The following is a 13,985-nucleotide window of genomic DNA, read 5'->3' on the forward strand; positions in this document are numbered from 1 at the left end:
ACTGAAATATCACTGCCAAGAAACATGACAAAATCACAGTATATATTTTGTCAGCATGTGCCAGACAAAAAAACAAAACAAAAATAAATAAAACAAAAAAGACTATTTTAAGGCAGAAGTGTTTATTAACGAAGACAACTGAGCATTGAATATGAATATGCATGTAATACATTAGCTGAGCATTCTCCAAATAAAGGTCAACACAGTCGTATGACACAAATATAGGTTTTTCAATGAGTAATTTTTACATTTTTAATACCACCTGCTGCCACTTCACCAGCAACATCAAATAGTAAAGGATGATTCACAGCTGTGACATAAAATAAAGACTATACTGGAGACCTTCAACTATGTTCGGCCCGTACTTCCTGTTCCAACAGGAAATACTGTGCATGGCTTATATAATGTTCAAGTGAATGCAGTTTTAACAGATTTTTGTCCCTCGTAACAATTATTTGGATTGATACGGCGTCACAAAAGGTGCATGGGTTTATTTTTACTCCCTGTAATTACGCGTCTATGAGACTGAGTCACACGCGCAGATCTGAAACTTACACAGCAATCCTACAATCAGTGACAATGAGGGTTTTCAGCACCGGCAGTCTAATGCCAGAGATCTGAGTGTTAAGTGATTAAACATTCGTCTCGTGAGAGGAGTCTGTCCCTCGCGCTCATTCACATCAGTCCGTTGAGCACACAGCCCATTCATACACACATCATGTACAAACTGCCTTCCCATTCACTATATGCAAAACAAACTGTGAAAGGCACCACTGAATGTCCTGCTTATCAACACAACCCTTCTGAAAGACTAAAGCTTCCTTTTGGAGGCTGAATGACATTTCTTTGTGCCTCTGCTCATCTTCTCCCTCCCTGTAATAGTGATCCTCAATCCAATAGCATCAAACTCCACACCTCGTCTCAAAGGCCTCTGAAGTTTCCTCCCTCGGCGTCCCAGAGGGCCACGCGTGCCCTGATGGTTCAGGAGGACAATCAGAAAACGGGATCAATCAGGGGCTGAAACAGGAGGAGGTGAAGCACCTGGACCCCCGTCACTGGAGCCGCTCATCTGGAGGGGAAAAACAGCAGAGAACAACACTTAAAAAAAACACACATACATCTGTGCTGGTATCTGCGTGCATTTAATTATGGGTATCAATTAGGGTTAAAATTACTTTCAGGAAATTGTTGTTTACTTGCACAATAAAACTGAAATTAATTAGCAACAGTGTTAGGTATCATGTTTAAAACTATATATTACTTTGCAAACTAATTTGGAATAATTCCGTTTTTTGATGTTTTTGAAAGAAGTCTCTTCTGCTCACCAAGGCTGCTTTCACATGATCCTTCAGAAATAAGTAAATACAAATCTTATCAATGTTGTTGCATTTGTTTTTGAGCAGCAAATCAGCATATTAGAATGATTTCTGAGGGATCATGTGACACTGAAGACTGGAGGAATGCTGCTGAAAATTTAGCATCACTTTACACTTTAACATATATTCACATAGAAAACAGTAAAAAAATATTTCATATTATTACTGTTTTTTTATTTTTTAACAAAATAAATGCAGCCTGGGAGAGCAGAAGCGACTTCTTTCAAAAAATAAAAATCTTAATTATTCCAAATTGCATGTGCAACAGAGGGTGTGAACAAAATATATTGAAAGCACTGACTTCATTGATTCGTCATTACATAATTGCCGTTAATAACTGCTTTATAGACTGCCTAACCAATCAGAGCCCATCGCCTAATTCTGAGAGAGGGGCTTCATAAAAGAAGGAAATTATCAGCGTGTTTCTCAGAGAAGGGACAGAGCCGGTGGAATAAAGGTCAATTATGTGAAAAATAATGTTTTTTTTTTAAAAACTAAGCATTAACATGTTAGACTGCACCCCATAAACATAATCAAGCCTAGAAAAAAAAGTGAACCACCCCTTTAAATTCATCAAAAGTTACAGTAACATTTGTTACAAAATGTTTCTATTAAAAAATAAAACTATTCATCAAAGCATCCTAAAAGAATTTCCATAAACGTATGAAACTGTCAAACTGTTTTCAACATAAATAATAATAATAATAATAGTTTCTTGAGCAGCAAATCAGCACACTAGAATGATTTCTCATTCTAATATGCAGTCCAATATTGATTCTCAAGGATTGTGTGACACTTAAGACTGGAATAATGATGCTGAAAATTTAGCTTTGATTACAGGAATAAATCATATTTTAGAATATATTCACATAAAAATCAGTCCTTTTAAATTGTAATAATATTTCACAATATTACGGTTTTTACTGTATTTTTTTATCAAATAAATGCAGCCTTGGTGAAAATAAGACGCTTCTTTTTTTAATTTGACTGACCCAAACTTTTGAACATTAGTATGTATATTATTAGTGTGCAACATGTTCTCGATACGTTTTGGAAGATTCACCCATCTGCAATAAGAGCGAACAATGTTTAGTCACGTCTGTACCGGGCAGCTCTGCCTGCTCTATTGTGCCTGCTTCATGCTTTAAAAATACACCTGCAATCTCATCGGGATAAAACAGTCGACGATTGTTCCTGGGAGATTCCTGCTCTTGTCTCTACCTTAACCGAGTCGGATTTGCGAGACAGGGCCATAAGCTCCAGACAGCGGTGAGCAGCTTTCTTTTCAGTCGTGTAACAATGCCTAAAGCGACACGGTAGGTATGTCACAGATACATCATGCGACGCCAAAAACCACATGGCCACCTGCTCGCTTGACAGAATGCAAAGCGGCTCAGCCGACTTCATCCAGCAGGCTTTTCGGGTCCCTGCTGATGTTGTGGTCGCACTATATCCTGCCAGCTTTACTAGGTCTCCACTGGTGCACATGTATGGATCTGAGGGTTTACAGGAGATGATTTGGATCTCAGATGTTTGGATCCTGAGATTCTGGAAGAGTGATAAACAAGAGCGTGAGCATATACGTCCATTTAGTTCATAAATGCAAAAATAAAAAAGACATGCATAATTGTAATTCCTTAGAGGTCTAAGCTGGACTAATGGATTGCAGGCACTGTGTCACTAACGGCTGAACTCTCGTTCATGTGTGTTCTTACCAAAGGTCCATAAAGATGAAGAAAACGACAGCAGATCCGGTCGACTCCTCGGGCCGGCTGAGAGGCATGTGGGGCACTGTTTCATTGATTTTCCTCACTTTAATGGATTTCATTGGGCCTTCTCATGATTCCACATTAATATTTCATTACTTGTGTCTTCCATTTCCTGCGCTATAACAGCAGCAGGCTAGCTTACAGTGAAGTGCTTTGGGTCGATGGACTGCTACCAGGAACCAGCCAAATCCCTGAAACACCCTGAGGATCTCGTCTACACCCAAGAGACCAAACTCGTGATTCAAAACAACAAAAAGGGCAAAAAAAAGAATTGGTTGAAGACATTAGCCAACAGCGTACGAAAACAACCCTGATCAGCAATGGGACTCACAAGGCCGTGCTTGTGAATAAATAACCTTGTGTGGTTCTTCATGTGAATATTTGAAAATCTGTACTGAGCAAGGTTACTTTGTTGGTATGAATTGTTTTTTTTCTGTCAAACGATCCCTGCTGCTCCTGAAAACTATATGTGTCCTTTTTAGATAGGAAAATCAACAACGCAGTTGCATTTAATATTATATTATTGGGTTGAGGTCAATTGCGGACGGTAATGTATTTGAGTGCGATAGCGCAAACTAAAGCGATCAGACACATACAGGTCAGATGTGCTGCTGGCTCAGCACACCATGCAAAGACGCTTTTCTTAAATATCCTTTCAAGTGCTGCTTCAAAGGATCCAATGTCAGTAAAGTAAAATAAAATAAAATAGCAAAGTGCTGAAAATTGAGTTCAACTAAAACGCCTTAAAAAATTAAGAGCTTTAAAAAAAGGTTAAAAGACATCTTATGCATGTTTAATTTGGATAACAGGAATGAGAATTTCAGAATTATCCATAAAAACATTAAAACTATTTACATTAACATCTATAATTCACCTTTAACCAGTAATATGTCAATGAAAACTAAGAACATTTTTTTATATTTTGGACATAACCATTAAAATACTAATATATATATATATATATACACATATACATACATACACTTATATGCTGAAATTATCACATATGCAAGTTAATGCGGGTATGTGAATTGGTAGTGAAATCTGTGTAATATTTAAATGTAGATCACCTTATTGTCCTGCTTACCATTAAATATGATAACTTCAGATGTATTGTGAATTTATTATACATTTGTTAGATTTACAAGACACCCTATTTGCCTCAATAAGACATTTGACTGATTATCATTAAGTCATAATTATACTTCAAGCCAAAATCGTAACATAGCTAAGAGTCAAATATAAATAGACTCCGGTCACCACATATTAACTCAAAGTTCACTTATCACAGTTCTCCAACAGCAGATATCAGCGGACTGCTCAGATTACGCCAGTTGTTGACAAGTACAAACACAAAAACCTGTATAAATGGCCAATTTCTAGGAATTGCCCATCACCTTGAAAGCAGGCGGTCCAGTCAATTAAGTAACTCTAAAGCCTTTCTGCACAGATAGTTGGTCAGCAGGAAAGCGTTGGGAGATCTGTCAGGCTTCGACAGACAGGACTGCTGTGGCTTGATCAGTTTCGATTCTCTCATTCAGACATTGAGAAATGTGCTAATTAAGTGTTAGTCTGAAGAACAATGCATTATAAATAATTAACAAGTTTCTGAAAACAATAATGCTGGTTAATTTTCCAGCATCATGTAGATCTATATTAAACAGCATAAATGCCACAAACAACCTAGTTTACATACTGGCATAGGGTGAAACTAAATGAAGACTGCATTCACCTCGGTTAAATGCAGCAACAATGTCTCAGCAAGCGTTTAATATGCACTGCACTGACTGTTTTCCCTCAAGCAACTTCCCACAGCAGGAACTCGCACGTTTCATGTTAAGATAAGGTTGTTTTTCTTTGACCACACTGCCACCTAGTGGTTATTCTAAGCTTCTTCACAGTCAAGCCTCATTTGAAATTTGGAATCTTTTTTTTTTTTTAAAGATGGATGTGGTTGCCTGGTTACCACTTTAACCTTCAACTTGTTTTGTAGGGAGGACTGAGATGGAAAGGTAACTATGGAGACAGGATTTATGCTCAGCGATACGAAATCATGACATTGATTTGAACGCTGAATGCAGTTTGGGAAATAATGATGGATGTATATCAGGTAAACAAGCACGTGTAATGTTTACTTTTTTTATATGCATACATGTTTCGCATACAGACAGAAAAAAAAAGACTTCTAGAAAAAAAGTATTACAAAAAAGGAGTGATAACAGAGGGTAAAACAACAACATGATTAAAAATAAGCAATGACAAATTACTGTTCAGTGCAAAGGGTTGTAGTGTTGGCGAGTGGACTTTTAAACCCCATCAAGTAAAATAAAAAAAAATAACACTTGTTTCAGGTTCATACGTTATTATGTGTTTCAAATCACTGGATATTTTTGAAAACCTTTAGAATAGCACTTGTTTCAAACGTGTTGGCTCAATGGGTTACACTGATTTAGCAAATAGTCATTCCAGTGGAGGGCAGTCGAAAACCAGCTAAGGCTTAAAATGACATTCCTGCGTACAAACAAACAGTCACACAAGCTTAAACCATAGTGTTCGTAACGTTTACAAACATTAGTGCGTCTGGATCGGTACAGTACTCGTTCAGTAAGTTAGGTATGGTCACACGACCTTTCTGTTAGTGCTGCAGATGCATATTTATAACAATATACAATAAAAATGCAGTGGCCTCAAGACTAACTTCATTTTTTCTAGCTTACCTGATGTTACATGGTTAAAGAGGTAGATGCCGTCAGTCACGACACAAACGCCTCACCTGAACTGAACATACTGCCATGTCAAGTACTGTTTTATTTCTGAAAAACAATCATGACATTGATTTGAACGCTGAATGCAGTTTGGGAAATAATGATGGATGTATATCAGGTAAACAAGCACGTGTAATGTTTACTTTTTTTATATGCATACATGTTTCGCATACAGACAGAAAAAAAAAGACTTCTAGAAAAAAAGTATTACAAAAAAGGAGTGATAACAGAGGGTAAAACAACAACATGATTAAAAATAAGCAATGACAAATTACTGTTCAGTGCAAAGGGTTGTAGTGTTGGTGAGTGGACTTTTAAACCCCATCAAGTAAAATCAAAAAAATAACACTTGTTTCAGGTTCATACGTTATTATGTGTTTCAAATCACTGGATATTTTTGAAAACCTTTAGAATAGCACTTGTTTCAAACGTGTTGGCTCAATGGGTTACACTGATTTAGCAAATAGTCATTCCAGTGGAGGGCAGTCGAAAACCAGCTAAGGCTTAAAATGACATTCCTGCGTACAAACAAACAGTCACACAAGCTTCAACCATAGTGTTCGTAACGTTTACAAACATTAGTGCGTCTGGATCGGTACAGTACTCGTTCAGTAAGTTAGGTATGGTCACACGACCTTTCTGTTAGTGCTGCAGATGCATATTTATAACAATATACAATAAAAATGCAGTGGCCTCAAGACTAACTTCATTTTTTCTAGCTTACCTGATGTTACATGGTTAAAGAGGTAGATGCCGTCAGTCACGACACAAACGCCTCACCTGAACTGAACATACTGCCATGTCAAGTACTGTTTTATTTCTGAAAAACAAAATAAAACATCAAGGGTTTGTGAAACGGACAGCGGATGTAATAATGGAGGGAAGAACGGGTACTGAATCTGTTACGGAGTAAAAAGCCACTAATAAATTATCATACATGAATTCCGGGACAAAGAGACCTTAATGATGAACCGAGTGTAAAATCATTTTTAGAGTGAATTGAATGCGACAGTTCAATGATGAATGGATTTGTGAAAAAATTCACACAAATTTGAGTTTCAAAAATGAGGCCCAGTACATTTTACGTCCATTATAGTGAACCACTGGAAGGAGACATCAGTCAAATTGCTTGTGCATGCAATAATATAAAACATTTTAAATAGAATAAAATTGAAAGTTTTTAACACTTCTGAAATAAATTTAAAACCCCTTGACAGAAAACTCGTTGGCAAGTTTATAAAACTACTTTTCTGGGGATGCTATATAATTCCCAAAACGTTTCAAGGAAACGCTGATCAAGTGGACTGTGTGAGAGTATTAAAGTAAAAAGGTACATCTATCCTAAAATCATAAAAGGCATCAAATCTGTTTGGAACGTTCTAGAGTTGGAACTGAAGTGTTAAGGTGAGTCTCTAACAACCACGATAACCAGGTGCTCCTCCTCAAGTTTCCCAAGAGTTTTCAGAGCAGCCTGGAGATACTGCTGCGAGAAGTCACATGGAGGGAAGGCGTACAACATGCCACCCATCTCTCGTTCTTTGGGGCCGCCGAGGGGCAAGCCGATGACCCCTGCTGCCTGCTTGTTCCTGAGGTACGTCACCAGGTTGCGGAGAAGGCGCTGTTGAAGGCCCGGTTCTGGAAGAGGGGCATCTCGGTCCATGGGTCCCTGGACGGCGAGGAGGACAGCGTAGCCGTCCGGGCTGCCTATCTTAATGCGCCGCATCACCTCGTCTAGTTTGGGCTGATCCAACCTCAGCCGCTGAGCGATTTTAAGCTGTGTGATCTTGGAACCACCTGCTTGGTTGTCTCTCATGAGGGCATGGAGAAAGTTCACGCCTCCCTCGAGCATGTGCATGTTTGTGGGGAAGCAGCTGTTTTTAAGAACGAGAGAACCGTGCCACACGCGACTCAAAGTCTGGGCGTATTCGGAGAGCGTGCTGGGCTTTTTGGAGTTTGTTTTGGACTTGTCTGTCTGCGAGTCAGGGTCACTCGCATTTTTGCGGTGATTGCGATCACGCTCGTCCTTTCTTGGATGTAAAGGTTCGTCCTGCGCAGGACGTTCGTCGCTGGAGTGTCTGCTTTTGTCGGGGGTGTGATCAAGAGGTTCTGAGGTGGAGTCCGGGAGACGGCCGCATCCCCGGTCCGGGCTGTCTTCGGGAGTAGACGGCACCCCGCCTCTGAGCTTTGACCTCCCGCGTTCCTCTGCCGGACGGTCGATGGGACTGAGGCTCCTTCGCTTGCGCCGCTCCTCCCAGTTTTTCCCACGTTCTAGCTCTCGCTCCTTTACCCAGCGCTCCCTGCTGCGGCTACGACTGCGCTGCCTGACCCGCCCGAACGCCTCCGGAGGGTTTGCTCGCCGCTCAACTCCTTTCGGCGGACTCCAGTCCCGGTCCGAAAGGCGCTCTCTTTCTCGCTCCGCGGACAGGGGGTGTGACGGTGACCGAGCCCTCGCTCTCAGTTCTCTCTCTAGGCTGTGGTGGCGTCCGTAACCATCAGCTAGAAGTTCGTAATGTGGAGGCGGGAGCAAAGGCGGCTGGTATTGTTGAGGGTACGCCCTCGTCTCCTCAGCTTTAGCAAAATCCACACGCAGCCGACGATTCGGACCGCCCAGAGGGAAGCCGCGCATTTGCGCACAAGCAGCCTGTGCTGCATCCAGACTCTCGTAATGAATGTAAGCAAAATTATCTCCTTTCACGTAGTCTATAGTGCGAATACTCCCAAAGCGATCAAACTCGCGGGCTAAAGCTGCCAGCGAGGTATTCGGGCCAAGTCCACCCACCCAGAGCCGAGTCGTCGGATTGGCCTTCCCGTATCCGATCTTAATCGGGTTGCCGTTAATCATACGTCCCTGCATGGCCACTTTGGCCCGGTGAGCCATATCCAAGTTTTGAAATTTAAGAAAAGCATACGCACCCCCTTGTCCACGGGCGGGCCGCTTGATAACGACTTCCTCAATAATCCCATACTTGTCAAATCCTTGTCGTAGTTCCACCTCAGAAATATTATGATCCAAGTTGCCGATGAACAAATTCCTTGTGGCTCTCTGATCATCCTCTGGTTTTAAGGTCTCCTCAGGAAGCTGATACGCACACGCACGGCTTCTCTCCTCCAAAGCGCTGTAATAGTCCAAAACACGATCCCTGCTGAGTCCCATACCATCAATGTAATGCCTGGGTCTCATATCTCGAAGGGCACTACTCCCAGCACCCGGTGAAAGTGACCGCTGCCTGTAAGTGTAGGCAGCACTGTGCAGAGACACATAACTCACATCTGGAGGCGTGACACTGCGACGCCGCATGTACATGGGCTCAACTTTGAGTGGACGATCATATAGCACCAATCTGGTTTTGGAATGACGCGCTTCTCGCGCGTTTTCCGTGTGTCTGAAGTTGACGTAGGCAACGCGCCCCAGTTCTGGCGTGTGAGACAGCTTGACGCTCACGTCCCCGAACTTTTTAAACTCATGGAACAGTCCGTCCTCTACATGCTCATCAGAAAGCTGCGATCCAAGGTTGCTGATAAGTAGTGTCTTGTATTCTAGTCGCGCACCCACCGTGTCCGCGGATGGGGTCTTACCTTTAGGCAGGACTGAGGTGGTTCGGAGAGGGGCTCGACCCAGCAGACCCAGTTCATGATGCGGGCGGTGCAGACTCTCTCTCTCCTCACGGACGCGCGGTTTTTCCCGCTCTCGGCTGCGGCTTCGTTTGTGATAGTTTCGGCTCTCGGCGAGCAGCAGCGCGAGCGGCGGGTTCGGTTCGCGCTCTCGGTCCCGCTCGCGGACGCGTTTGGCGAGCGTTCTGGACGGACTTGCGTCGCGCTCGGCCTGCCGCTTCATTTTACAGTGATGCTCGCGCTGCAAAAATATATAATCAGCTCCGAGGTGAAATCTCACGGCTCCAAGAGATTGTGCACATCCGTGAGGAGAGTCTTAACTAACGTTTGCACGGGAAAACGTTCGCCTGAATGTTGAATTGCACGGATAAAAATAAAACGACAAACATTAGCGTCCCCTCAGCTGCATCTACTCCGCCATCTTGGACAAAAGGAATGTGCGCGCTCCGCGAGTGGGCGGAGACTCTGCTGACGTCAGAACGCATCGCGTGACGCTATCATAGTTGTGGGAAATACATTTTTTATTTTATAATTTTTTTAATTCCATTACATGCAAGGCAAATATAAGACATTGTTGTACAGCTTAAAGCATGTAAAACAGAATAACAACAACAAAAAACAAAAAGAACAAACATTAAAAAACAACTAGGGAAAAAAGTGCTATATAATATTAGGGCAGTTACATACATTTGAAAAGCTTGAGAAGTTTTATTGTTTTTATAAGCTTCTTATTTTGCGATCACATATCAGAAAGCGTTTTTCAAAATATATTTTAAGATCAGTGTTAATATATGATGGTTTCTTTTGAATTATTTTTGACTTATGAATATAAAACACTGCTAAACTAATTAACAGATTAATATTGTAATTTAGGGGGTTTTTTTTCAGAATAATATGTGTTTTGAAAACTGTAAAATATCATGAGGTTCTAATAGGGCGTTGTTTAATGTTTTTGTTATGTCTATTTTAAAGACAACCCAAACTGAAATAGAAAAAGGGCAGTAGAAAAATAAATGTTCAACATCTTCACCTGATACGTTAGAAAAGGTCAATTTTTCACAAACACCATGAATATATCTGCTAACAGCTGCATTTGCAGGATAACATCATATCTGTGAATAATGTGGAAAAATCAATATTGACACCAAAAATGAAGTTCTAAGAGCGAAAAGTATATACTCTTTTCATAAGAATCCAATTCTGCAGTTCTCATTCACAACAAGCTGAGTAAAACAGCTTTGTTTGGAAAGGATTACTATCCTACTGCATAATAGGATGGCATTCGTTTAAATTATGTGAAATTAAATTATGTAAAATAATAAACATATTTTTCCAAATGTAGTAGGTTCTCTATGAATACAGAAAATGCACATATCATGCACTGCATACTGCATAAAACAACCAATACATTATGATACAACTATAATGAAATTTGACAAAATGTGACCAAGATGAAGAAGGTACAATGTTAAACACAAACAGAAAACTAATAAACAAAACAAAATAAAAAGGACAAGACCAATTTATTTTCTTCTTTTAATGAAAAAGACAGTATAACCGTATTAAACATTTTACAGCAAATTCCTCTCAAACTGACCCACATATTTTTGAAGATGAGACTCTCGTTCATTAGATTTCATATAATGAGTCAACTAAGAAAGTCTACACTCAAAAAAGAATAGAAAATGTAAATCAAACTAGGCAAAGTGTGTCAAGCATTATTTCCCATAAGCAAACATAGATCGTGTTGGATATGAGTCAGAACTAACACATTGAAAATTATAAATTAAAAGTTGTATTTTCAAGGAAGTGTGTGCGTTCAGTTCTTGATGTTTACCCCTGGAGTACAAGGTAAAATGACAACACAATGCAAACCCCGTTGTTAGGTGGTCAGTCAGCTGCACAGCGCAAATCTTCCACCCTAAATACCGCTGCCTTGGTCCCATAATTCCCTGCAAGTTTACAAATCTGTCCTTGCCTTGGCTGCGTTAGGCGCATACTTGGGCATTAGCTCATTGATCTTGCGGATGAAGTCAGATTTCTCCACGCATCCTTTGCAGGATTCGCCCCATTCCTCCAAAATTTTCTTCAGATCTTTCACTTTCAACTTCTTCAGGTCGACGGAGCTCAAGTCAACTTGTTTATCTAGAAGAAGACAAAAAAAATGTCTGGCAGTTCTGTCACTAATATATTTCAAACCTAATGAATTTAGATATTTAAAATATTAATAAATAAATCGCATTACAAATTAAAAACTAAAAAGTAAATACAAAAATAAATACATAATTAAATGAAAAAAAAAGTAAATTTAAAATAGAGTGGATGTAACTCAATGTATCGACCAGTGGTGTGTTTCCCAAAAGCATCGTTAGCTTACTATGGTAGTTAGTTCCATTGAAATCTATTGGTAATGACGGAACTTGCGACCATAGTTGCTTTTGGAAAACACACCCCAGAGCGATTAATTAGTCATCTTAGATTGGGCAGGATGCTTAAACAAACAAAACAATGCATATGATATGTTTACACATTCATATTGGTCAACCACGATGAATTCATCAGTGGAAACTTCTTTTCTATGCAAACAAACTTTTCAACTTACCATATTTCAGTTCACAGATCTGACTGTCCTTCTTTTTGAGCTTTTCACAAATCTTTTCCACTGGCACATGGTAACTCATCGGTTTGGAAACTTCATTGATTATTTTTGTTGCTGCATCACTTGTTGCCCCTATATAATAACACTGCACATACAGAAAACATATTAAAAGTATAAACAAGCGAACAGTGTGTAAGATAAAAGGAATAGTGAAGCCAAAAATGAAAATTTGCTGAAAATGCACTCAGCCTCGGGCCATCCAAGATGTCGATGAGTTTGTTTCTTCATGAGAACAGATGTAGCATTACATCACTGTCTCACCAATGGATCCAGTGAATGGGTGCCGTCAGAATGAGAGTCCAAACAGCTGATAAAAACATCACAATAATCCACACAACTCCAGACCATCAGTTAATGTCTTGTGAAGTGAAAATCAGTGTTTATAAGAAACAAATCCATCATTAAGACGTTTTTAACTTCAAATTGTTGCTTCAGGCTAAAATACTCTATCCGTAATATTGCTTTCTCCAGTGAAAAATTTGTCTTGTCTGAATTGGGAGAGCAATCTGCACAGATCAAGCACCGTTTACTAGCAAAAACAGTCCAAAACATTTCTAAAAAAATATGTGAGAGACAACAGGAGATGGACTTTACTGGAGGAAGCATTATTGTGGGTTATGGACAGAAGTATTGTGGCTAGAAGTGAAGGTTTGAAGTCACAACGCCTTAATGGATTTGTTATAAACTGAATGATGGAATTCTTATAAACTGGAGTGGTGTGGATTACTTGTGGATTATTGTGATGTTTTTATCAGCTGTTTGGACTCTCATTCTGACGGCACCCATTCACAGCAGAGCGTCCATTGGTGAGCAAGTGGTGCAATGCTACATCTGATGAAGAAACAAGCTCATCGACATCTTGGATGGCCTGAGGGTGAACACATTTTCAGCAAATTTTCATTTTTGGGTGGACAGTTCCTTCAAACACAAACACACACATTTAATTTCTACACAATAAAACTTACAAATCGGTTTTCTTTTCCTTTGGCCTCTTTGCATGATTTTAGAAGAGCTTTTTCGATGGAGTCACTGTCGAACTTGATGTCATTGTCTTGTAGCGTCTGGTAAAACCGTTCCAGGAAACCCACACAGACTGCAATGCAAAAATCATACACAAAGAACTAAAATCTGTCACATTAATGAAATGTATAGGACTATACCAGTCGATTATCCCTTTACTGACTACTTCATAAATAGAAGAATAAGAAATTATGACCAAGGGTAAATTGAACGGGTGTGCCATATAGGTATGATGAAGTGCTTATTTACATAGACTTCTGATAATGACCTGCATTATGTAATCGACTACTTACAGTATATGATATGATATTTACTGAAAACAATAGAAAGTAGTGGCCAGGTGACCTAAATTACAAAATTACACAAATAAATGCCTTAAAAGACACTTCATAACATATTGCATTTATAATTTTGCATATATTATTATTATAAACATATATTATTACAATGTATTATAAAATACGTTTAGCCTAACAGCACCTTAATACACACATATATATATATGCGAGTACTGCACATGTTTATATTATGAAAATATGAAACAAACTCACCTTCACACTCTCCATCCTTCAAAGCTTCAGTGAAGCTCGGCGGCAGCAGCGCCAGGGCCAGTGCCACAGAAAGCCCACTCAAATATATCATCCTCAAACCAAACAAACGCGTTTAACTACTTAAATAGTCTATGAAAAAGTGTTGAACTAGGTTTTGAACGATCATTAAAGATACCGGCTCGACAACACGCAATGTACCGATTCAACAGCGCTTCCTATTGAAAGGTCCCGCC

The 13,985-nt window shown here is 39.8% G+C and overlaps 2 protein-coding genes and 1 long non-coding RNA gene across 3 annotated transcripts; all 3 read right to left on the bottom strand.

Moving 5' to 3' along the window:
- Positions 1 to 5,564: 5,564 nt before the first annotated feature.
- Positions 5,565 to 5,956, bottom strand: LOC107567195 (uncharacterized). The gene is made up of 2 exons (XR_001606605.1): positions 5,863 to 5,956; positions 5,565 to 5,656 (listed from the first exon to the last, which is right to left on the bottom strand). It is a non-coding gene; the product is annotated as an uncharacterized lncRNA (long non-coding RNA).
- A 380-nt stretch (positions 5,957 to 6,336) lies between these two features.
- LOC107567194 (putative RNA-binding protein 15B) lies at positions 6,337 to 9,975 on the bottom strand. Its single transcript, XM_016252838.1, has 2 exons — positions 6,635 to 9,975; positions 6,337 to 6,428 (listed from the first exon to the last, which is right to left on the bottom strand). Exon 1 carries the CDS (start codon positions 9,743 to 9,745, stop codon positions 7,310 to 7,312), a length of 2,436 nt encoding a protein of 811 aa, XP_016108324.1. The 5' UTR covers positions 9,746 to 9,975; the 3' UTR covers positions 6,337 to 6,428; positions 6,635 to 7,309.
- A 1,077-nt stretch (positions 9,976 to 11,052) lies between these two features.
- On the bottom strand, positions 11,053 to 13,985 carry LOC107567190 (mesencephalic astrocyte-derived neurotrophic factor-like). The gene is made up of 4 exons (XM_016252832.1): positions 13,753 to 13,985; positions 13,147 to 13,274; positions 12,125 to 12,266; positions 11,053 to 11,667 (listed from the first exon to the last, which is right to left on the bottom strand). The coding sequence occupies exons 1-4, from the start codon at positions 13,841 to 13,843 to the stop codon at positions 11,483 to 11,485; spliced, it is 546 nt and encodes a 181-aa protein (XP_016108318.1). The 5' UTR covers positions 13,844 to 13,985; the 3' UTR covers positions 11,053 to 11,482.

Source organism: Sinocyclocheilus grahami, unplaced genomic scaffold (assembly GCF_001515645.1).
Source record: "Sinocyclocheilus grahami isolate Dianchi unplaced genomic scaffold, SAMN03320097.WGS_v1.1 scaffold1132.1, whole genome shotgun sequence".
In the NCBI taxonomy this organism is placed as follows: Eukaryota; Metazoa; Chordata; class Actinopteri; order Cypriniformes; family Cyprinidae; genus Sinocyclocheilus; species Sinocyclocheilus grahami.